The sequence below is a fragment of the Antedon mediterranea genome, chromosome 5, assembly GCF_964355755.1.
Source record: "Antedon mediterranea chromosome 5, ecAntMedi1.1, whole genome shotgun sequence".
Classification (NCBI taxonomy): domain Eukaryota; kingdom Metazoa; phylum Echinodermata; class Crinoidea; order Comatulida; family Antedonidae; genus Antedon; species Antedon mediterranea.
Window position 1 is genome coordinate 30027363 of NC_092674.1, and position 27337 is coordinate 30054699.

Below are 27337 nucleotides of genomic sequence, written 5' to 3' on the forward strand. Positions count from 1 at the left end.
ATGGATTATAGACACAAGTTTTCAAAGAAAATTTGCTGTTCTGGAAGATCGCTACCTAATGCAGTGTGTAAGCAAGATGCAAAGCCATCACCAATTGTGAGCAGTTTATTAGGAATCTACAAAGAAAAATGCAAAGACGATCTTGGAGCCGTCAACGTTGAATGGTTCTCTTCAGCTCCATGGAACTATGATGCTGTGTCTCATATCGATAGCACAAAGATTAAGAATGATGTTTCTGTGTCTCATTTTAGCAGAAAACAAAGAGAAGACACCCAATGTACGCTGTCCAGTGAAAACAGAAGTAAAGACATTATTAAACACAGTGAGCATATGTCATGTTTGGTTGTTCCACCAGGAAAATGCTTACCGTGTCTGGTAAACGGAAAGACTGGCCCTCAGAATTCTATTGAAGAGAAAAACATCTCGTCTGAGCTGGTCAGAGTTACAGATGTTCAGGGTGATGAGGTTCATATGGACAGAGAAGGAACAGATGTAGTCAACGATTCATTAGTAGACGTAGAAAGAATGTGTGATGGTGAGGATAAAAAGGAAGAATTTGAATTCAAAACTCCTAGAAGAAAACCGTGTGTTGACAAATCAAAACAGGTATGTTTTGATAATACATTTTTTTACTTGAATTATTTTTATATTAATTTAAGCATATTTTGTCATGAAAAAGAAATGCTGACCTTTGACAGGATTTCAACCAAGGACCTCAGTAACCGAAATGAATTCTGCATTTTTTTTTTGTGAAACGTATATAAAAACTTTGTTGTATTTGTATATTTTTAAAGCTGTATTCAACTCCTGTCTTTCCATCACCATCAAGCAATGTATCTACACCTTCATTGTTCAGTCAAGATGAGCAGATTATTTCTAAGTACAAGCATTGGAATATTTCACCCTACAAGAGACTCAATAGTAAGTCATCCTTCTTTTAAACTAGTACATTGATTTTATTGTTATAATGATATATAATTTTTTAAAACATACATTACACATTTCAAAATACTGGTAGTGTAGTTGTTTATTTCCCATCTTTTCTACTAAGACCACACTCACAAATATTAAGACCACACTCACAAATATTAATAAACTAATTTTGTATGACTATACCTAATTAATATTATTCAAAGTACAGTATATTTATTCATTTAACAATTATTAAAATCATACAATGTAGTAAAGTTTGTACAGAAATATATATACTAGTATATAAAGTAGAGGACCTTTTGGTGAATGCTTTAGGTAATGAAAGTTCAATGACATTAACTAAAAACAAAATATTCATTTTCAGCGTTAAGCCCAGCCACACCTGGAAGTCACTATCAAGCATCAACATCTAATCTTGTAACCCCCTCATCTTATACTCCTTGCCATTCTACGTTAATCCTAAAACAGTTATCACCATTCGCTCCCTCTCAGTCTTTCTGCCATAATGAGTCTTTCTCTACATGTGGTGATACACCAAAGTTCATGGAGGAACTCCTCATGGATGAAAAGTCTGAGACTAAAATGTCATCACGTTTAGAAGAATCCCTTGCATCGTCGAACAAGGTTTGTTACCGTTACTTGCATTACTTAAGCTCTGTCTACACTATCAACAAAGAATGTTACCATATACTGTATGGACACTATGTTTGATATTGTGAACAGAGCTTAACTCTTCAAGCAAAGCGTATGAGCCCCTTGTTTATATGCTCTCAAAATTTCCTTAAAATTAATTCAAAATTTTTCATGCGCTTTTGCTAGCTGTAATTTAAACTTGTTTCTAATTGTAATTACCAAATTTAGGGGAGAAAAGAGATTTTGTGAATGCATGAAAAAGGATTTCTTGCAAAAAAAATATTCTGGTTCAATGGCCTTGTGTAACAGAATCGGTGATATTATGACAAAACATTCTTCTGGGAGAACCTCAAAGCCATGTAATTCATTGTAATCCACATTTCTTTACAGTCAAGGTACATCTTCAATTGTTATTAATTCAAAACTTAACTTAACTTTATATTTTTCAGCTGATTCCAGTGAGTCTTGGGATAGACCATGACGCAAATATCTCATGGACCAGCTCCCTTGCAACACCACCTATGACCAGCTCCCTTGCAACACCACCTATTACCAGCTCCCTTGCAACACCACCTATTAAATCATCTACAACCTCTACAAAAACTAGCGCTTGGCACCCAAGGGAATCAACAGAAAAACAATCTGGAGTAAGATCATAATATATTTATAAGTCAGATGTTTTGCCCTACTCTGACGTAATTTGTACTTTATACTATGGGACTCGAATCCCACGACCTCCAGATTACTATCCTGGCGTTTATATCTAGACCACTGAGCTTGTACTGATGGCTATAGGGGTTAGATTCGAGCCCAAGTAAGCAGCGCGTACTGCGCCAACAGGGTTGTAATTGTATTTAACTACTGTGGAGTGGATATTTTTAGATATTGTCCCTTCGTTTTATGTCCCAGGCAGACCCAACTCAAGATTCTATATCTTTCTGTGATCCTGCCTTCTTCATTTTTTTATTTTCTCAAATTTCGATTTATAGTTAATTTTATATATATACCAATTTTTTCTCATCTCTCAGATAATAGCTAGAGCACTGTTCAACAACAGTAATGTCGATACCTGGGAAGTCGACAGCCATAATGCTACTGACATGCTTGATCTGGCAAAGACCTCATCAGATGAAGAAGAAAGAGAAATGACTGTAGAAACGGAAATGTTAGATGCTACATTACAACAACAAGCAGAAGGAGCTACCGTTAATTTGTTATTAAATAGAACACGATTGGAGGGATCTTTGAATAAGGATATATGTGACCAAACCAAGTGTGATCTAGTCCTTCAGTCTGCAAAATATGAACAGAAAACTGCAATATCCAAACCATTAGTTCCAGAAGCTTGTGATAAACTAAAAAATAATGAATTGAAAGATATCAACATTGTTGATAGCAAAAACAGATTTCAAACAATGAACAAAGTTGACGATCGAATTGATTCAGAAGCAAAAGTACAAAAACCTTCTCCAATCAAGACATCTTTATCGCAAGTAATTGTCAATGAAATATTAACAAAATATTCTCCTGAAGATGGCTCAAATATTGCAGATACGCTTGCATTCCTTCTTGATACACCTCCTGAAAGAAGACAGAAATTTTCTAAAAAGAAACCACCACCAAAGAAATCATCTTCCAAACGTAGGAGTAAGCGAAAAAGAAAGACATCGAAAAAGAATGAAGATGATTCTGTTACAGACATTCTTGATAGCAATTCAGAAGATAAATATATTATACAAGACGATTTTAAAACGATATCTCCAAAGTTGTCTCGTAATCCTTCAGTGGAAAATCACAAACAAAAAAACACTCACCTTGTTCCAGAGTCTCTACCAGATAACAACAAAGATAAACTTATTCTCGAACTAACTGCAACTACTAAAGTAAAACCTTTATTTCACAACAAACTCAATGGTGCTATTGTCACAACTCCTTCAAGTCAAGTGGATCCATTTTCTCAAATATCGCCATCATTTATTGATACACTGTGTAAGGTTACAGACGACGCTTCTGTAACTTCAGATGTTGCTAAAGGAGAAAAAAATGGATTCCTTGTAAATAAATATGCTTTTAAAAATGAAGATAAATGCTGCTCACAAGATAATATGTGCAATATGTTGACCAACGGTGCTGTTTTTGATAGAAATAACAAACAAATTGATCATTCCTGCCAACAACCATTCCTATATCTGAAGACTGATTCAAAAACTGAAGCTTGCAATATGACGAACATTGATGCTGGATATGAAAATAATAGCAACGGGTATTCTGTGTCCATATCAAAAAAGAATTCATCAAGATTTATATATTCTTCAGATTCACTTCCAGTTTCACCAAGAATTAACAATTTATTCAACCATGTGTTGACTAACAAATCTTCCTTTACATATTCTACTAAAGGAGCTAAGCAACCATCTCCTAAAAAGTTTAAATGGATGGAAAGCGCTACAATAGTCAAAGAAGATAGTGATAATGAGGACGATAATACTATTAAGGAGGTGCCAACTAAGGAGAATGAGAAATCAACAACAACATTTCAAATTAATCTACGCCGTCCTGTTAAAAAAGGTGCGACATTACAAATTTGCTTATTTTCTTTATTTATTTTTTAACCTTAAAATTAAAGATGTATTGTCCTCCAAAATCATGAAAAATAAAGATTTTTTAAATCGGACTTTGAATAGCCCATTTTGCAGTTTTAATGAAGTTGTTCACTTCCATAAGAAAAAAAATGGGGGAAAAAAATTATTTCACCTATAAACAGTTAAATTACCCAGACAATTTGACCATTTTTTGCTTTAAATTACATTTTTCTTAGATAAATAAATTTTTTTCAGACCCAATTTTTTGTGAGAGTGAATAACTATTATGTGACATTAAAATAACATATTCAACAAAAAAATTTAAAAAAAATATTTTTTTAGGGGGACAATATATCTTTAACAAATTAATGTAATATAATGTAAAAGTATAACATTTCACCAATAGTTCAATTACATTTTTTTTATTTTCTGCAGATTTCCTAACCTTTTCCACATTTTTTGATGAAGATGAAAATTCCAAAAAGTCTGTTGTTGAACATGAAAGAACAACAGTCAGTAGGAAGCCAATACATTTGCCAAGAACACATGGGATGTATGAACTTAAGGTAGAAGACATGCCAACAGATTACATTAATAAGAACATTCCAAATAGAAAAAACAATACAAAGGTTGAAAGTTTCAGCAGAAAATCATTGGATGTCATGTTAACACCTTGTTTAGTAAAAACTGCAAAACAAAATGATGAACAATGCCCATCAACTTCAAAACAATGTATGGCAGCTTCCTCAAGGGATGCTGTGACACAAGTTCATTTAGATAACTTTGATGATGAGTTTGTGACAGCGACACAAGCTCAAAAAGAAATCGCTGCTGCTGATGAAGCTGAAATGGTGTATGCATTCATGCAAGAAGAGGAGGTAGATTGCCTGATAGAAGAAGTTAGCTTGTCAGGAGTTGATAACAACCTCAATGGTCCAAGTAAAGTTAATTTTCCGTCAGACAGTAACATTTCAGAAATTACAAATGCTAGACCTTGTATGAGAGAATTTCAAAGAGGAAACAATGATGTAATGCTGGACCTTCCAGATGAAGAAGCAACTGTTGCAATGCAAACTTTAAATTTAAATAAAAAAGAGAATTTAGCTAGTGACTTTCATAGTTTGGAAACTAGAGAAGAAAACTTTTCAAAAACAAAGTTGAAAGTTGATGTTGAAGATCATAAAGATCAACTAGTTCCTAGCTCTGCCTGTACTGATATCGATGAAGCAGCAACATCTTTTGTTGGGTTCATAACTGGAGCAGGAAAGAAAGTAAACATTTCTGAAGATGCTTTGTGCAAAGTTAAGGAAAAGTTTGACGATGTGGATGAATTATCAAATGAATTCTTCAAGACAGAAAACAGTTCAAAGGTTATTCCACTCCAGCCTAAAAAGACATCTTTTGGTGGGTTTATGACTGGAGCAGGAAAGAAAGTAAACATTTCTGAAGATGCTTTCTGCAAAGTTAAGGAAAGGTTTGATGATGTGAACGAATTATCAAATGAATTTAAGACAGAAAACAGTTCAAAGGTAAATCCACTTCAGCCTAAAAAGACAACATCTTTTGGAGGGTTTATAACTGGAGCAGGAAAGAAAGTAAACATTTCTGAAGATTCTTTAAGGAAAGTAAAGGACATATTTGATGACAATTTTACAGATGATCGATTGGAAGAAAGTATAGTAGTGTCTAATAACACAGCTCATGCATCAAACCAAAGAGAGATGCCTTCTGGCAGACCAGACAGAGAGAAGCCTTTTGTTGGATTTATGACTGGACAACGAAATAAAGTTAAAGTTTCTGAGGAGTCTTTAAAGAAAGTGAGACAGAAATTTGATAATGATGAATTTTATACTGTGAATATTACAGCAAATCCAATAGAAACATCATCTTGTGATGAAGACAAAGATAAATCATTTGTTGGTTTTAAGACTGGAAGAGGATATACAGTTAGAGTTTCTGAGGAATCCTTAAAGAAAGTGAAACAGACATTTGAAAATGATGACTTTCTGAATGTAAAAAATAATCCACTTCACACAGCAAATCCATTTGAAACATCATCTTGTTGTAATAAAGACAAAGATGAACCATTTGTTGATTTTACGACTGGGAGAGGAAAGAAAGTGAAAATATCTGAAGAATCTTTAAAGAAAGTTAAACAAACATTTGATGATGAAGACTTTGCTACATTATTAAACGTAAATAATGATGCTAGTCATTCAAGAAGTTTGACAGTGACTAGTAAGCCAGATATTGATAAGCCATTTGTTGGTTTTAAGACTGGGAGAGGAAAGAAAGTGAAAATATCTGAAGAATCTTTGAAAAAAGTGAAACAAACATCTGATGATGGTGAAGATTTAACTGATTTTACCTCCTCAAGCTTTAATAACAACGCTAGTCATTCAATTTTATCATCGTTTAATAAGCCAGATATCCGTAAACCATTTGCAGGTTTTATGACTGGGAGGGGAAAACAAGTGAAAATATCTGAAGAATCATTAAAGAAAGTAAAACAAACATTTGATGATGAAAACATGAACGCAGTAAACATTAATAACAACGCTAGTTATTCAGTTTCATCATCATTTAATAAGCCAGATATCGATAAGCCGTTTGCAGGTTTTATGACAGGAAGAGGAAAGAAAGTGAAAATATTGGAAGAATCTTTAAAGAAAGTTAAACAAACTTTTGATAATGAAGATTGTTCATCTGATGCTCTCATGAATGAATTGACAAAGACGTCTGACACAATGGAAAAAGACAGCCAGGTCACGCCTTTTATAAAAACTGTGCCGCATAGCTCACACAGTAACAAACAATTTATTGGTTTTATGACTGGAAGAGGAAACAAAGTGAACATATCTGAGGAATCTTTGAAAAAAGTAAAACAAACATTTGATGAAGAAGAAATTGATACAGCCAACATTAATAATAATTGTAGTCATTCAAGAAATTTGAAAGTGACGTCGTCTAGTAAGTCACAAAAGGATAAGCCATTTGCAGGTTTTATGACTGGGAGAGGAAACAAAGTAAAAATATCTGAAGAATCTTTGATGAAAGTGAAACAAACATTTAATGATGAAGAAATTAACGCAGTAAAAATTAATAACAACTCTAGTAATTCAATTTTGTCATCTAATAAGCCACAAATGGATAAGCCATTTGCAGGTTTTATGACTGGAGGAGGGAAAAAAGTGAAAATATCTGAAGAATCTTTGAAAAAAGTAAAACAAACATTTGATGAAGACATTGATACAGCCAAAGTTAATAATAATTGTAGTCATTCAAGAAATTTGGGAGTGATGGTGTTCAGTAAGTCACACAAGGATAAGCCATTTGCAGGTTTTATGACTGGAAGAGGGAACAAAGTGAAAATATCGGAAGAATCTTTGAAAAAAGTGAAACAATCATTTGATGATTTTGAAGATACTACTGATTTTACCTCCGCAAGCTCATCAAATTGGGAAAATAAGTCACTCTCTACTTCATTACACAAACCATTAGAAGTGTTTAGGACTGGTAAAAGAAATGCTGTATCAATTTCAGAAGCCTCTTTAAAAAAGGTTCAACAAAAATGTGATAATGTGATATTGTTTGATAATAATATTGTTCCTAATGTTACTGTAACAACAAGTGAAGTGGGCACCAGTTCAGGATTCACTGGGTTCAAAACCGCAGGAGGTACATCTGTTCCGGTTTCTGCAGACTCACTGAGCAAGGTTAAAATGGTCCTGGAGAACCAGAATGTTAGCATGGACCTTAAAGATACCAATTTCATACCAGCATTTATTACTGGGAGAGGGAACCAAGTCGATATATCTGATGATGCTATTCGACATGGAAAGCAACTTCTTTGTAATGTAGAAGATAAAATACCAAATAAAAGCCAAGTTGTACCTGCTGCTACAAGATCAATACCAGGCTTTCATACTGCTCGAGGGTCAAAGGTTGATATTTCAGATGCTGCTATCAAACACGTTCAAGATGTTCTTCAAGATCAGACATCAATGAAGAACTCTGAGATGTCCTCATTAGAAGATGTGCTTCTTCGTGAAGAACTTGAGAAGATGTCCAAAAGCAAGGAAAACTTGTTACTCAGAAGGAATCAATCTAACCGTAATACGACGACTCCTACAGGTTCATTCAGGCAGAATGCATCATATACACATAGCTTGGACAAGTCAGTCTCAGTACAAGGTATTCTTTGATTTCAAATACTCTTTTTTGCACTACCTATTGTCTTGTTTTCTACAAATTTAGAATGATGATTTTGACATTCCAATATACAGTAATCACATTTGTTTATTTAGTAGATTCTTGCTCCAAAGACATCAGGCAAGAAGGAAGTCGATCTTTCAAAACTTCCCCAGAACGTAAGTTTAAATGTTTTTTAGTTTAAATTAAATGGAATAAGTTATAACATGAATAATGTGACTATTTAAATTTAAGAATATAAATTAATAATAATAATTTAACATTTTCTTTTATAGATATTTTATCAGATAGGATCTTACCAGGCAGCATTACTCATCAGTTTAAGTCGCACCCTAAGTCTAGTTTTAAGTAAGGTTAAATGATCAATTACATTATTAATTAAAAATATTAATTAAGTATATAATCTCTAATTATTGCTTTGATCTATTTGTATTACTGTGTAATAAAGCTAACACACTTATGTAAGTAAATTCTTGGTTATTTTTCATAGGAGAGGAAGTAACTTGGGCTCTGAAACTGTAAACAAATTTACAACTCCTTTTAAAGAAGGGGCAAGTTCAAAGTTCAAATCAGGCCCCCAGCCAAGTAGATTATTTGACAAACCTGCATCATCCAGAAGAACGGTTGTAGGACCATTTGCAAAGAAATTAAAGCTGGATTTGTCATCAGAAAATGGTGTTGTTGATGAATTGTGTGTGAAAGATGGCAACTGTGTTCAGTCCTCTATAAGAGAACAGAGTAACAGAATTCAAGGAAAGAAGGTTTGTAATGACATTCGACCTCTGTCGTTTTTCAGTGCATTGCACTAACAGCCCTTCCAGTTGAATCAATTGGTTACAGAAACAACAATAGTTGCCCTTACATCCCAATACAAATACAATCAAAGTATTTCCTAAATGTTTTTATGGCCTTATTTCATTGAAATAATATTCATATTTTATTGCAGAACTACACTGTGAAACCTTCAAGAGGAATTCTCCGTCACAAACGGAAAACGTCGGAGAGGATCAAACTTGGTAAGGCAGTTCATGGAGCTCTCCCAGGACAGCATTCTAAAGAACAAGTAATGTTACTTTATTTATCTTTCATTTGAATGATTATTATTTCTCTATTACAAAAAATAACTTGTGTTATGTAACACCTGTGCATAAACAAATTAATTCCATTTCACATTAGATGTTCTATTATGGTGTGCTGCCCTCAACGGTTGCTATTTCTGCTGATTCAGCTGAGGAGTTCCAGCTTGATGGATCAGACCATTTTTCAGAAGGGGTGCTCTCATCTGGAGGAATCAAACTTGCAGATGGTGGTACGCTCGTCTTTGATGATGCCGGTAAAGCAGGAAAGAAAGAATTCTATAAGTATGATAAACTTATTTGATAATGTTTATGTAACTTTATTATAAAGCTTTGTCTACACTATCAAACTAGTTTGACAAAAAAGGTGTGGTGTGCCCAAATATGGTGGTGATATACCCAAATATGGCAGTTATGACATCATCAAGTTTATATATGGGCACGTCACATTTTTTTGTCACATAAAGTTTGATAGTATAGACAGAGTTTTAAGTTCACATTTTTATGTAAAAAACTTGCTTATCAAATAAAAATAAATTATTTAATGTTTTTATTAATTATTGTCTTATTATTGCAGTGCTTTATTAGACACACCTGGAGTTGAGCCACGGCTTGTGGCCCCAGAATGGCTCAGCAACCATTATCGGTGGATTGTGTGGAAGTTAGCATCTCTTGAGCGTTCATACCCAAGCCACTTTGGAGGAAGGTAATTGAACTGATGTCATAATCTCTATCAAATTGTTCCATATTATATTACAGTCAACTCTCCCAATACCGGACACCTTTGGGCCGGCCAAATATGTCTGGTTTTCCGGAAAGTCTGGTATTATAGTGGTAAAAATGATTTTGGGACTGGTTGGACTTCAGAAAGAAAGGAAAGTCTGGTATTGGGAGAGGTTCCGGTTTTCAGAGAGTCTGGTATTGGAAAAGTTGACTGTACTATGAATTCCAGTTACTTCACAACAATAAATAAGAAGTTTTAATTCATACCTTACTGCTTTGTATAGATTACTTACTCCAGAATCAGTCTTGCTTCGATTAAAGTACCGATATGATCGTGAGATCGATGAAACTCAACGATCGGCTATAAAGATGATAACTGAAAGAGATGATACACCATCTAAAACTATGGTACTGTGCGTTGCATCTGTGTTTGATCACAGTACTGATCACACCACTAGCCCTTCCACTAGCCCAAACAAAGCAAAAGCTGTAAGTTGCTTTTTTCTCCCGATATTAATTGCAGGAATTTCCTGATATTTTCAAATGTTTTGGATAGACAAAAAAAAATGGATGACTATAACCAGTTTTTTAAGACTTTTTATTTTAACCAATGTTATGGCAGTATGTAAAGCACAACTGATTATGAGTTATAAGTGTTAATGGTAACTTTCCGAAACTTTGTGAAATCTAAATAGTATTGTAACATAATCTATTTTAGACGCAGACAAGTATATTACTGACTGATGGCTGGTATAGCATCCCAGCCAATATTGATCCAGCCCTACAACGATTTGTGAAAACAGGAAAGCTGACAGTTGGTCAGAAGATTATCATTCACAGTGCAGAGTTGACCGGTTCCCAAGAGGCTTGTCCGCCACTTGAGGTATTCAAAATGGGAGTGTTTGTGGGTGTTTTTATCTTATTTAGGGACCACAGAGGAAATAAGTTGCTTTTTGTACTTTTATGTGTTTTTTATCCTTGTTTAATCCACTTGATCAACAGAATGAATAAAAACTAGATTTGAACTCGTCACTACGTACGAGTTAGGTTATCCGCAGCGCAAAAGCCACGCGCACGATATAAGTTAGAATATTGCGCGCAGAAAAACGATTATGCCATTTAAAAAATGTTAGTGCGCTCTCTATTTTGCGTCACGTCTGAGTATATACGGTATACACTATATAATGTATACGTACTACATACAGTGCAGAATAGGTTAAAATAAGTGACCAAAGTTATTGACGCTTTTGGACATGATGACGTCATAACAATTTTAAAAATGGTGAATCATTCGAAAAATAATTGATTGACCTAGGCAATATATAAAAATGGGGGAAAATGGAATACGGATAAGTGGAGATGCGCTCTATTAAATGTGATGAGCTATGACGAAAGAGACAAAAATCCTATATTTGATATTCGTGTGGCCATACGATGACGTCACAATGTCCGGTTTGCCAAATCGATGCATGATTCTATATCTACAACTCATCTACATTCAGAATATGTAATTTTAAAAAAGTTCACCACGTAGTTTAGAATCTATGACTGTTTAAAAAAAGGCATAATTTTGACAAATTTTTGAACTTTTTCATCAAAAATGCGCGTAAATTGTTTAATTCTACGTGCTCGTATGACGTGATTTTAAGTCGAAATTTATTGAAAATTGGTAAATTTACTAGAAAATGCTGGAAAAACAAAAATCAAGCAAAAAAAAGAGGTTTTTGCGCTACGTGCGCACGCGCGCGTAAAAAAAGTGCGCAAGCTTGGGAATTTTTGAAATGCTCAAAATGACATGAAACGCGTAGAAAATTGATTAGAAGTTGATTTTTCGCATTTTCAAATTTTAAACGCGCGTGCGCGCGTAACTTTCTGCGCAACCTGCCATTTTTAATCCATAGAAAGTTTGCGCATGATATAACTTAAATTTTCACCTAGTTTCAATACAAAATGAATTTTGGTTTTTAATCTATGATCAATCATTGAAATTCATAAAATCGCGCGTAACTTACGCTGCGCAACTCGGATGAGACAGAAAACCTTATTACGACATCTTCAAATAGAGATCAATCTTCTCATAAAGTTATACAATGTTATGTTAAGAAGATTTAGAGATACACTAGCAACAAAATTCGTGGAAAGAAAGAAGAATATAGAAAAAAAAAAAAAAGAAAAAAAAAAAGATCCTGACAATAACAAGAGGTTATCCGCCAAGTGCGGATAACCAAAAATAATTCCATAGCTCTAATTCAAATAAAACATTTTATTATCTTCATCTGTAAATAAATAAGAGAATCATTAATTGGTCAGACCATCTTATAATTGACAACATTTCTTGGTATGTTACTGGTAATATATCTATTTTTTGTCAGTATTCATCTTATTATGTTTATATTTCTCTCTTTCTAGGCACCTCCGACTTTAAAACTGAAGATATCAGCAAATTCAACTCGTAGAGCACGGTATGACACAAAGCTTGGATTTCAACGCAACCCCCAGCCCTTTACGGTGCTCTTATCGTCCTTGTATGGGGAGGGTGGTATGGTCGGATGTTTAGATGTAGTTGTTGCGAGAGCTTATCCCATTATGGTAAGTACATCTTGTTGAGCTCTGTCTACACTATCAAACTACTTTGACAAAAAAAGTGTGATGTTCCCAAATATGGTAGTGATATGACATCATCATGTCCATATATGGGCACATCACATTTTTGTGACATAAAGTTTGATAGTGTAGACAGAGCGTAAACAATTAGACAACCTTTTGTTTAGAGTTTGTTTATCTGTGAATGAGCTTCTTGACTAAGGGTATTCTTTGATCGATTGGAGAGAGCGAGACGTTCTCAGCATTACGGTTTTATCTATTAATCTTTCAATAGGCAGGAGAATATAGTACACTTTCAGATATTCATTTTTTAGATATGCTTTTACCATTTTAAATAGTTTTATAGTATATAGAATGGGAGAGTATACTGAGAGGCTAGCATAAAGTGGTTTTTTTTTCTAGTTTAACCCTTTCACTGCGTATACCCGGTACTACTGGGTATAAACAGACGTCGTTGAAAAACGCATACCCGGTAATACCGGGTATGGGAAAAACAATTATTTATTCGTATTTGCCTATAATATATAGCACCCTCTGTATTTTTTCGATGAACTTGAATTTTTTTGCAAGTCATTAAAACTTTTTTCCAGGAAAAAAAACGGCCCTCTATAGTTGTATTATCGTCTTGAAAATAATGCGCCCTATAGTTATATTATATATAGTATTGTATATATAATAGTATTTCTATCTTGGAAAGTTGTTTTGAGTAGCGTAATGGCGGCCATTTTGAAAGTAACACAAATTTACCAGCCCCAATAGGGCAACATAGTGTTTATCACAACACTCAAAAAAAAAAAATTCTGAAACAATAGTTAGTTTTTGTACTATAGTGAATTTTTTTAAAATGTCATTATTTTCACGATTTTGCCCCAAAACTTTGATTTGTACATAATTTTTATAAAACAATATAAATAATTCAAATTTTTAAAATATTTGTATTTGTTATACGTATCTTCATCAATATCCAGTTGGGAAAACGTATTCCATAAGAATTTCTTATAGAAAATATAGTTTTTATCATTGATTCGATAAAAAACATGAAATCCAAAATACCTGTAATGACGTCACATGACGTCATCAATATGCAAATTACTTTTTTTTTTATACCTAACTGTAGACTAACCCTTTGCCCATCACACACCACAAAAATAATTATACAATTATCTCAATTAGTATTTTTTTGCAATTAATTAAGATATCATATGTTTTTCCTAAATATATATTACGCACAGAGGTGGGAAGAATGCTCCGCAGTGAAAGGGTTAAAATTATTATTAAACCACCTACTCTTTTTTATAGTATATGGAGAGATTAGCAGAAGGTGGTTTTGTCTTTCGGTCTGAGAAAGCCGAACGCAAAGCTGCAGCTGATTATTCAAGAAATCATCAAAAGAAAATGGAAGACATTTATTACAAGATCAGCTCAAAATTTGAAGATGCTTCCAGTGGTAGACTCTTTTCTTTTATTTAAAACCATTTTTCTTTACGTAATTTCAGAAATATCACCCATAAAAAAAGTGTTCTCACATTGAAAAACAGCATTAATACAATTTATTTTAAATAAAAGTTGTTTTTTAATTAACTACTCAAACATGCAATGGAAACTAATTCTTTTTTAGGATTAATTTGGTTTTCCTGAATCTATTCATCTTCATATGTTTCTTCTTTTGTTTTTTCTGATGTTTTATCATTTGACTGTTATAATTATATCGACCTCTTTTAAATATATGTATGGTGTATGGATTTGAAATAAAAACAAACAAATATGAGTGATGTTTCTATATTTTTTAAGATTTGGCCCAGTAGAAAAATATTTATTTAAAACTTTTAAAAGAAAATCCAACTTTTTTTCAATTGATGCTCTGCTTGGGTAATATAACAATTATTTTTAGGCCTAACTATTTGTTAAGTTAAATACTAGTAAGTTTGGAATGTTTGTTCCTTGATATCAATCTCTAAATTTGTTTCAAATTTGTTTTCAGAAAACAAAGGTGTAAAGAGGAAAGGAATCTGTAAGTTGTCTATCAAAGAAATATCAACAATACAAACTGGTCGTGAGATACATGAAGCAATGGAAACAGCATTTGATCCAAACTCAATCAAGGTAGGTTTTAATCTTTAAGCCCTGTTCACACCTATATCAAATAATAATACAATGATATGGCCTATTGTTGTGATAAGTTAAGCTGCATTCACATTTGTTCTGTTTCACTGCATGGATGATGACTCAGTTTTATTAAATATATTAAAGAATTTTACAGTGCCATCTATGGGTGTAGTTTTTACATATTCCTACATTATAGTTAGGTTTTAATGTTTAAGCCCTTTTCACACCTATATTAATACAATGATATGGCCCATTGCTGCGATATCTCAAGGGTAAAGCTGCATTCACACTTGTTCCATTTCACTTCATGGATGATGGTTCAGTTTTATTAATTGGAATTGGACAGCGCTATCTGTGGGTGTAGTTTTTACATATTTCCTACACTAGATATTATAGAACTGGGTTTTGGAATTGGACAGCGCTATCTGTGGGTGTAGTTTTTACATATTTCCTACATTAGATATTATAGAACTGGGTTTTGGAATTGGACAGCGCTATCTGTGGGTGTAGTTTTTACATATTTCCTACACTATAGATATTATAGAACTGGGTTTTTTCTTTTGCTAGATGTGGTTCACTTTTAACTATTTATTTTGTCTTTTTAAAGTTAAATTATTGTTTTTGTTCGGTTTTTTCTGCAGAAGTGAATAACTGCAAAATGGCCTAATAAAAGTTTGATTTTATTCATCTCTAATATTGATGTTTTAGGGGACAATGCAAATTTTAAGTATGCCATTTGGAATTAGATTTTATAATTTAATAAAATATTATTTCTCACATTTTGTTACAATGTATAAAGTTGCATTTGAAATTAGATTTTGTAATTTAATTGAATGCGTGTACATGTTCATTCCATTGTGTCCATATCAGAGATAATTTAAATACATTTGATTTGATTTAATCTTTTGTACCATTAAATTATAATTACAAGTTAGTAGTTACATGTTCATTGTTGTGTATTCCTTGACCCAAATCACATACAGTTTGAGTGACATCAGATTTGATTAAATGTTATTTTTTATTATGTGGTGTAACAATACTGTGGTAACCAACTAAAGCATTTTGATTTTTTTATAAGGAATAGTAGTTTAATTGTATAATTATATAGTTGGCCTAATTTATTTTTATTAGTTTTTATCATCGTGCTTTCAGAAATTCATATAGATACACACATCATAAAGTTTAATTAAATTTAATTGCGTCACAGCATGCATTACAGTCCTTCACCCCTGATAGTACTAATACCTAACTTGCTCTTGTCTTATTTTAAAATCAACATAACAGGTGAAGATTATTTTAAAACTTTCACTAACAAATGTTTATTATGTTCAACATCACACTTTAGCGCTTCTTTTAAACACAATTTGATTTGATTTATAAATTTTATTTAATTTCATAAAAATGGCAGACAAAAACAATGAAAAAAAATATACAGGAAACAAAAAAAGCATTAAGAAATAGAAATGCTAAGAATAAATCATGAGTGTCCTTTCTGTATTGGTTGTATCTTAATTTATAAGACTAAAACATGACATGAAAGTTGTGTGATACTGTATCACATGTTCCAACAGGATATTGTCACATGGTCAATTAAGAATTTGCCTATACTGTATTTAATAGAGGATTCATTTAAGCTCTGTCTACACTATCAATACGTTATATGACAAAAAATGTGATGTGCCCATATATGGACATGATGATGTCATATTAAAGCATGTCACTACCATATTTGGGTACGTCACACTGGCAAGTTTGATAGTGTAGACAGAGCTTAATTTTTACTGCATCACTAGTGCTGTCTGCCCCTGATTCAAACATGGTAGTCAATCATTTGTTGATTAGGAGACATTTTGTTTCATGGTCTTGTGTTAAAATTCAGTAAGAGTCAGTTTTTCCCTACATCTATAACAACACAAGTCTTTTAGCTGTATTTTGTATTACTTTCAGATTAGTATTAATATTACATGTATTTATCATTTTACCCAGTGTATCCCAAACAATTAGTTTTCATTGAGGCCCTGAATTTTATATTACACAAACACAGAAACTCCTGCTACTTCTATGTCTTTACTTTCTCTTTCTAAGGACCTTTCATCCAAATCTCCTATATTAAAGGATAAATCAATAGCATAGATAAACCAGTTTTTGTATAGTGCATGATATTGTGTTTAAGAGGGAACATTAAAATCTATGTTCCATTTAATGTTCTAACAAAACACCTCAAATTCATTAGCTATTTAATTCATGTTAACCCACTTAATGCAGATTTTATTGCTAGAATATTTTAAAGCAGTTTTTATGAATAAAACAAAGATAATAAATATGTCTGAAGTGTATTAATCTTAAGCTCTGTCTGCACTATCAAACTTTATGTGACAAAAAATGTGATATGTAGTGATAATGTCACCATATTTGGGCACATCACTCCCATATTTGGGCATATTACTACCATATTTAAGAAGAAATTCAAGGAATGTACACATTAAAACCAATGTTCGATAATTCATAATTCATTCATAACACCTCTGAGAAACAGGAAAACAATGTTAGCAAACAAGAACATGATTTATGTATTACACTTTGACATTCTGTCAAGAAACTTGAAAACAAATGTTTCTATTTGTAATGTCTTTCACATCCATTTCATTTCCTTTTTTAAAGATGAATTGTCCCCCCAAAACATGAAAAATGAAGATTAATAAAATCAGATTCTGAATAGGGCATTTTGTAGTTTTAAGAAAGTTAATCACTTAAAAAAAAAATGTTCAGAAAAGACAAACAGTTAAATTCTACCTAAAACCCATTAGCTGGCAGCCAATTTGACTATGTTTTGCTTTAAATTTCTTTCATTTTTTAAACATACATTTTAACATTTTCCCCTAAATTTTTTTTTTGGTTAGTTTTTCTGGTAAATAATTCTTTTTTCAATACAATTTTTGGTCAAAGTGAATAACTATTATGGAACATCAAAATGACATTCAACAACATTTGAAAAAAAAAATTGTCAGGGGGACAATATATCTTGAACATTTTTGTGTGTTAATTTTAAATCCTTCATTTCAAATCTAAATAAACCTAAATATCTAAAAATGTTTTTTAATATCACCATTTGTTGTGCCAAAGGGAGATTTTTACGATCAATCAATATTGAGTATACTATGCAGACAGAATGAGTAGCCAGATCTCCTACTGTGTAGTATTATAAACAAATTAATTAATATAATGGCCTTACAATAATTGTAATACCGCCTTACTGGTGGTACATACATATTTTTTATAAAAGAAACTACTATACAGTAGCAGACAAATTGTTTAAAACAAATTGATATATTACAAAGTGCAATTAACTGTAATACCAACCACCTTTCTGGTACATACATTTACGGTAATATAGATATTGTTGTACACAAAACTCAAATCAAATTTTGTATTAATAAGTGCTATTAATTGTAATACCATCTTATTGGTACATACAGTACATTTAATATATATATATATATATATTTGTTATAAAAGAAACTAAGGCAGACAAATAGAAAAAAAAGATATATTATCTTATAATATATTATAAGTTCTAAATATTAATCCAGTGGCAAATTACTGACAAAAAATGACAATGCTGTGGGTATCACTCAGTGGCTGGAACTCAATGGAAATAACAAATAAAATAAACACTGTAAAAAAATGACAATGCTGTGTATAATAATATATTTGATTATTAATATACTTTACTGTCTGTAACAGCAGTGTAATGACCAGCCAATGATGATAAACTGATTTTCAATTAAAAGTACAATAAGTCTCAGATATTAGATACATAATTTAAATAATAGATTATTATTACACAAACTAAAAACTGTTCCTTTTCCTATTATTAGATGAGAAGAAAGTAATTCCTTCGAGTCCACTGATCTCTTTTGGCTATTGACTATTAAATTGATATGAGATGATAATAAATAGCTTGATGTTCAATTAACTGGACAATTGGATCTTTGCTATTCCCCTGGACCTGACAACTGATTGCTTTTTTTTCTTGTTTTGTTTAAGCAACTAATTGTCCTGATTGATAGTGAATAAATTGAGCACTCGCACCAACACTATTCCCTAGGACGCTATCAATATAAGCTTATTCAAAACAAGGTATCCATTTTGTTTAGTTTAATAGTTTTCAATTTCAGCAATTTTACTTTTATGATACCTCTATGGGAAATAGTGATACCTTTCTTTGTTATAGTTACCATCCAGTTATCAAAACTTATTCAAACTTAATTTAAAAAACCCTCCTAAATTAACAAGAATTCTGCTTTCTTAAATAATTTTCTTAATAAAATGAACTTATATTTATGATTATTATTATTTCAAAAAGATTTTAGATTTTTTTAATTAAATCATGGAAGTAAAACAAATTATCCTCCTTGTCAATAAAAATTAATTTTGATGATCAATTTATGACATATTATGGCAATTTAAATCAATCAAGCCTACATGATGTACCTGCACACGACTACGTTCCCTTGGGTCTAACAAGTCACCCGTCCCCTGACTTTATGACAAGTATATTATACCCATTCTCCAGCAACTCAAGGCCTAGCCTAATAATTTGCATTCAAATGCCAAGTTTATGCTTATTCAACACCTGCTAAAAGTCCTTCTTTATGAGTACTTCATCTTTATTGTTTGATGTCAAAGAAGCATCATAATCTAATACATGTTTCCAATTTATGGCAATAAAACTTAAAGTATTTGATACAGCCTAAGATCGGTGCTAATGCTTAAATACTAAGTAAATGATGCTGAGCTTATGAGGCAGAGCTGCTTATGACATGGCCTAGACTACCCCATGGGTGATATCATCTCCTAGTCTCTGATCACTTGCCAAAGCTTACTGCATCCCAAGAGGATGCCACCAGCTTTCACTAATCCTACCAAAGCTCTATAAACGTGTTGTAGAATCAATTAAATATCATAGTTCTTCTACTCAATGTTTTTCTTCAATGCGATCTCCATAAAATTTTGTTTTAGTAGTCATATCTGGCAGACTATCTCGGATCAAAACAGTTTACACTGTTTTATTCTTGTATTTACTTTTAAAGCTATTAAAAAACATAGACTCATAGTAATAAAACTCTTTTTATATTCTATCAATGTTCAATATAATCTGTCATATTGATAGTTGATGTCATTTACTTAGTTTGTCTTAAGGGAAATAGAAGCAAGCTAGCATTCCTAAATGCTAATTTTCTCATTGTAACAGCATAATTGAGTTGAACCATGATTGATGGCACAATTCAATAGAAAGTGGAGTAATTTGATATTAATAGTTGTTTTTTGGGTAATAATAATAATAATAATAATAATAATGATTTAAATATACTCCCTTGAGTTGACTTATTTCTATTTTAGTTTTTTTTTCATTCAATTATTTGTTACTACATTGGCTCTTTTTTTATAAGCTCACCCTTGAGTTGTCTTATTTCCATATTGTATAAGACCATCTTGAGTATTACCCTACCCTGTTTATAAGCCCATCTGTGCCTATGCCCACTTGGGTCTAAGCCCACCCTGACCCAAAGTATTTTTTATGAAGAGTAATACACACGTGTGGGTATTATCGAATATAGCCCTATCCCTATGAATGATAAAGGTCTTTTTCGTCCATATCTTTAATTTTTTAATAAGTTATAAATTGAGACTTTTTTTTTACTAATTTCATCTGATGTATATTTGCATAACTTGTATTTTTATGAGGTTAAATTATAGATTAACTAAAAACGAGGAATTATGCTGAACCTAAGGTAAATAACATAAACATTACTGTTATAATATAACAGTTAAAATCTGAGGTCAGATTGCATAATATAGTTTAATTCTCACAATTAAATAGTACATGCCTCATGTGAACTTTACAAATCAAATTCAATTAATATGAAATACAAATAATGTTTTTTATTGTCACCTAATATTCCATAATGAAAAATGTCGTAAAATTAAATTACAATAAATAATGTTGGGGCAAAGAACTGTTGTTAACATAATTTTACTTGTTTCCATCTGTTGTTTGTCCCATGGTTGTGTTCAAACCAAATACTGTAAAAAAATATGTTATTTTTATGTCTGGGATTTGACTTTTGTTAAGGTACTTTATTTAGATATTTTTTCGACTAAAAAATAATTAAAGCAAAAACAACTGTTCCACATTGCATAGTAAACATTTTTAGTACACATTCAAATTACTTTTTTCCAGTATTTATTTTTATGGAATAAAACCAATGTTTTTAATAAATAGTGAGGGATAAATATAACGAGACTCTAAAATATGATGGATGTATACAACCAATGTTTTTAATAAATAGTGAGGGATAAATATAACGAGACTCTAAAATATGATGGATGTATACAACCAATTTTTTTTTAAAGAAAAGGAAAACAGTATATGATAATTATAATGAGGCTCTAAAATATGGTGATGTAAAAGTAACACATTTTTTTGCAATTAAATAAAACTACTGTTCACTCAGTGTTGTCATATTAGCCCTGGGTTGTGAAGGTATACATTGTTATACAATACAGAGGTTATATAGAACATTGTTTGAGTGGGGAAGGAGGATCGTCTCGATCAAAACGCACAGTGGTTTTAAAAAACCTTCATATCTGCTGGTGTTTAAATTGTTATACACTGGTTTAAAAGTAGTTAGTTAAGTAGTTACCATAGAAATGATTGTAATACTGTACTTTTGTATTTTGGGGTTTTTTCAGTTCAGTAGTTAAAATCGTTTTATTCTTGCATTTTTTTATTTATATATTACATTTACAATTTTATTTACATAATAAATTGTAAACTTTATCATGATGTTGAAAATGCTGCCATGACAATACACGTTGATGTAACATAAAAGACCAGCCCTGTGGTAGCATGTTGCTCTGGGTTCAACCGCATGCAACCATGTGAAACAATCACACTATTCAACATTTTCTTATCAAAATATTAATTTATTTCTTTTTTATTGCCTTGTTCATTTATTGCGTAGGGTGGCCTTAGGTAAACTTATAAGGAATGTAGTTTGATGGGGTGAAAGGTCAGCTTTAATGTGTTCTACTTTGATCTCTTTAAATGAATGCTTTTGTTTGATTTAAAAAAAAAACAAATAATCTACAGCTATGTGATTGATTGAAAAGATGCATTTTAATTGATTAATATCATTGATTGATTATCATTGATTGATTATCATTGATTATCATTGATTGATTATCATTGATTTTTATTGACTGATTATCATTAATTATCATTGATTGATTGATTGATTATCATTGATTGATTATTATTGATTGATTATCATTGATTGATTATTATTGACTGATTACTTTATTGATTATCATTGATTGATCAGTCACCATGTTGACTAATTAACTATTACCTCTTCCACCAATTTGTAATATTGATTTTATTTATGAATTGGTTTCTATATAAATTATTTGACAACTTTTAATATAGATGCATTTGAGCAGCGAACAGCTTGAAAGCTTGGAAGCTTACAACAGACGAATGATGGATAAACGGCAGGCTGACATGCAGGCTGAAATGCAAAAGGTCATAGGTCAATCAAATGAGAAGGTAATGCTTTCTGTACTATTGAATTTTGTATAAAAGAAGCAAAAAGAAATTGACTTTATTTAAAAGTATAACTTCTATTAGTATTTACATCAGATATTTTCATTGTAAAGTTAATGTTTTAGTATTATGTAAAATAATATTTGATAATATAATAAATAATATATCTGTAATAGTAGAAATGTTTCTCTAATTGTGTGCTTTAGGTCCATAAATTCTATTATTTTGTTATTTCTGAATTGTTCTGCTTTTATCTTTTTCATTTTCACCTTCTTTACTCAACTATTCTGTTCTTATTCCTTTCTACTATCTATCTTTTTTTTTTCTTTGTTCAAACTTGTACTTTTTAATACATTATTAAAATTAAACAAATAAACTTTGATAAAAACACCAAATTCGTATTAATATTATGTTACAACAACGTTTGATTTCATCAATTAATTTGACAATCAAAAAGATATTAAACACTCAATTCGCAACAAACAGGTGGATTTATAGATCAAAAACACCTGTAATTGATATTACGATGTGCATTTATTGTTAAAAACTTTGATTGTGCACTTTATAAATCACAGAGTTCAAAACGCCTCGTAACACCATTATTGAAAGTCAGACTGGTTGACTACAACCTCTGCGAACGGAGCCTAGCAACAAATGTTATGTTCACAGTGTGGCGCCCATCTGAAGAAGTTGTTAATCTTTTGAAGGAAGGTCATAGGTTAAAGGTCTTCAATGTCAGTGCGTCAGTTGGATGGTAAGAAGTTAAGCACAATACTAATATTTAAATGTTAAAAGCACTGTATATTGTGTGTACATAATGTATGAGAATGAGAGTGTATTTATTTCTTTAGAACTAATCTTTTTTCCAAGTAAAGCCAAAGCTTCTACATTAAGCTCTGTCTACACTATCAAACTTTATATGACAAAAAAATGTGATGTGCCCATATATAGAAATGTTGATGTCATATCACTACCAAACATGTTGGATAGTGTAGACAGAGATTTAGTTAAGTCTAATGTAAATATCAAATACCCAAACTTTTTATATAGGTCAAAAGATGGATCAAATCCAGTGCAGCTTGCCTCTACAAGATCTACTCGCTACAACATCTTGCCTACAAGCCCAGGTGTTTTAGACATAGTCTACTCACCACGTGTAGTCAATGATTTCTGTGATGTAGGCAACGTGTGTTTCCAGCCTGACTACCAGGAAATGAATGTTGTAGGCCTAGTGTTGTTTGTCACACCGTACAGCGGTAACAGGTAATACTATTTGGTTACCACAGGTTGGATATCTGAAAGTAATAATAGTATTACTATCATAGACTATTATTAAACTTTTCCAAATTTGATTTATTTTGATACCAAGCACAGATAAAAACAAGAAAATGGCACTCATACGTGGTACCAGGGATAAGCCCTTTAAATCCCCAGATAATCCCGGATAATCTAAAGACATTTTTTTTAGAGACAATATCACTGTTTAACTCTTACTTTTATAGTTATTTAAGTTACTGGTTTTCAACTGACGAACCACTAGCTTTAATTTTTAAGGCTTTCTCATGATAGTTCATTTTTTGTTTTAGTTCTCGACCACAAACTGTTTACTTATCTGACAAGGATGTTAATATTTTAGCACTGAAATTTTGGGGAGGAATGAAGGTAAGTTTGTTTGTATTTTTTATAAGTAAGTTTATATAAGTATAAGTAAGTTTATATAAGTATAAGTTTATATAATTAAGTTTATATAAGTATAAGTTTATATAAGTAAGTTTATATAAGTATAAGTTTATATAAGTAAGTTTATAGAAGTTTAAGTTTATATAAGTAAGTTTAGCTATAGAAACCGGAACATGTATAATATAATTGTAGAATAACCCTGAATATACATAGTTATAGAATATGTATAGAATTCTAGCTTCTTTACTGTATCTCCAAGCTAGAACAAAATACTGACATACCTATGCAAGATTATTATAGACTTATCATATTTTTAATGTATTCTCTCTGTAAATATCACATATAGTATATCTAGAAGTAAGAGCCAAATATGAATACAATGAAACAATGTAAGATTTACGCATATATTAATTGTAAAGGTTTATCACGTTGATGAGATTGTGAAACCTGGGAACTTTATATGCGTCAGTAACCTGCAGTGGAAAGGTATGGATAAGAGATCAAGGATTGCCTGTGGACATGTCAATGACATGACAGTCATAACGCAGAACCCAAGAACACAAAACTTGAAGAAATTACTGAAATGTCTTCAAGATCAAATTATGGTAATGTAGTACAGTCGACTGTTTCAATGCTTGACTCTTTATAAACCTGAGACTCTCCAAACCCAGACTTTTCCAAAAGGTCATCCAAAAATCTTGTTCACAATCAATAACATTAGTAATACCAGAAATTCTAGGAAAGTTATTAGGCCAGCCCAAAGTGTCATGTATTGAGAGAAGTTACTGTGTTCAAGCAATATATATTTCATTTCTATGTTTTTTGAATGACAAACTGAATAAACGAGAAATACTTAAAGAAAATGTGTAATGTTATTTTATTTTAAGGTGATGCTTCTGCTTTCTTTTAATATTATTAATGTTATTTTGCAGGACCCAAAATCTTTCATTGAAATAAATCAAGATGTGATAGAAGGCTTGTTATCCATTGTGCATCAGCCACAGACCCCAGTAACACCATATGCTCAACCTCCGTTACCACCACCATTAAGCACTCCAAGAGTACATCGATCAAAGAGAATTAGCAGCTGTCTTCAGTTCACACCATCGCCATCATTTGCTGTTCCTCGATCATCTGCCCTGCAAGACCGAACACCAGTTTTACCAAAAAATAAGTTTGCCACTCCAAAGAGTCAAGACTTTAGGGCGTACTATTCTAAACGATTGTACACAAAGGATGGTAAAGATACCAACACAAGCACAAGCTTAATTGATCAGAAAAATGTTGACATTCAGGAAGGAATTAAACAAACCCCAAAGACAAGCTGTTGGAAGGAAATCGATCACAAGGCGTCCAAGACACCATTGCTGTCAACACCTGGCAATAGTTCTGGAATAACATTTCCATTGTCGACCAAGAAAATAATAACACCAAAAAGTCAGAACTTCAGTTCTTACTATAAAAACAATTCTTCAACAGGAAAGAGCCAAATGACATCATTGCCTCATTTGACATCAACACCAATGAGTGCCAAGAAGGAAAGTCAGTTGAGAAGAAATAGCTTAAGACTGGAACAACTGTCCAGGATACCTTCTCCTCCTCCTCTTCAGCAACTTTACTCTGACTCTTCAGCCCTTTCACAGAGTTACAAGAAACCAATTGATCATGCTCACCAGAACACGATTCGCCAAGAAGGAATAGATGATCTGGAACTACAGGCATTAGATGCAGGATTCAGCAACAGAACTCTGGCTTTAGATGACTCTGGAGATTTTGATTTTTCTGAAGCTTCTCCAGAAAAGAAAATTTCTTCCCAAAGTAAGACATTTGATGACATTGAGATGGATTCCTCTTTGAATACCTCGTGTTTGTCGCAAATCTCTGACATCCCTACACAAGTCTTGAGGGACCTTGATCTGTCAGGGTTAGAAGAGATTACAAGTAGTGCGCCATCAATTGTCAAGAATGATGACCAAGACAAAGCTGACATGACATCAACATTAACCCAGTTATCAGAAATGGTAAAAAGAGAAAATGATCCTCCAGCAGTAATGGAGGATGATGGAATATCAGAACTGGTTATAAATACCAATGTGAGCACATCTCAGGAAGATTTTGGTAGAAGAAAGAGAAAAAGAGCAACTGATGGCAGGGGAGAGCTCAGTGATGTCGATGGTAAAAGCTCACAGACATTAGATGATACATCATCATCACGTGCTACTGTATCACAGAGTTCCTCAAGACGTGTTACAAGATCAAGCTCTAAGAAAGTCTTTAAAATGTGAAGAATGTAAAAGAACTCGAAATCTAAACCTAAAGCTCTTTGTCTACACTATCAAACTTTATGTGACAAAAAAATATGATGTACCCATGTATTGACATGATGATGTCATATCACTACCATATTTGGGCACATTAGTAGTTTGATAGTGTAGACAGAGCTTAAGAAAAGTAATTTAAAATAATGAGAGAATGTTTTAATTATTTATTTAGTATATTTGTGGCTCCCATCATACATCCTTGTATCATGGAAGGCTCTGGCAGGCTTTTCCAGGCTTGTACAAGTCTTCGATGTTTTAACGAGTCCATATCTATGCAATCTACCAAATACTGTACTTTGTAAATTAAGATAAAGAAGTTTTTATGCCAAGTTTAACGTTTATTTTAACAAAAATGAAAGTTTACAGTAATTGTTGTAATAACCATCTATAACGTGTTAATATAAACAGTTAATTTTTAATTACATTTTAGTAGTCTTTCTTTGACGTCATCTAACCTTCTATGACAAATCATAAAACTACACATTGCATACTACCACAATGAAACTAACCATTTTGAAAACTTTTATTCAGGTAAGCTAAAACAAAAAGGCATTCACCAAAAAAGCCATGTCACAAATATCCACTCACTAAAAATGAATAAACCAACAGAAAAGTGGCACTAATACTGATTAAAATTTAATATATTTACAATGCGATGGATAAGTACAGTTGTACTTTCTCTGCATGATATAACTGACCGGAAGTGTCCAAAAGACTTCTTCTTAAGAACTGTTCATGTATACTGCTACAGTTTGCGCCCTAAAGTCCGTTATATAGATTACATCAATTCCTAGTGCATAACCGTAGCTCCTTTAATTAATACAGAAAAACAATTTTGATTTTCCACGTCTCGTAACA

General features: G+C 32.1%; 1 protein-coding gene across 1 annotated transcript; it reads left to right on the plus strand.

The window, feature by feature from the left end:
• On the plus strand, positions 1-26879 carry LOC140049916 (uncharacterized). The gene is made up of 23 exons (XM_072094870.1): positions 1-606; positions 795-921; positions 1298-1557; positions 2016-2213; positions 2595-4134; positions 4584-8342; positions 8459-8518; positions 8636-8708; positions 8851-9121; positions 9307-9423; positions 9537-9721; positions 10014-10142; positions 10444-10648; positions 10878-11042; positions 12569-12748; positions 14063-14210; positions 14745-14866; positions 22362-22481; positions 23054-23232; positions 23529-23741; positions 24065-24140; positions 24578-24763; positions 25091-26879. Exons 1-23 carry the CDS (start codon positions 1-3, stop codon positions 26441-26443), a joined length of 10272 nt encoding a protein of 3423 aa, XP_071950971.1. The 3' UTR covers positions 26444-26879.
• The last annotated feature ends 458 nt before the right edge of the window (positions 26880-27337 follow it).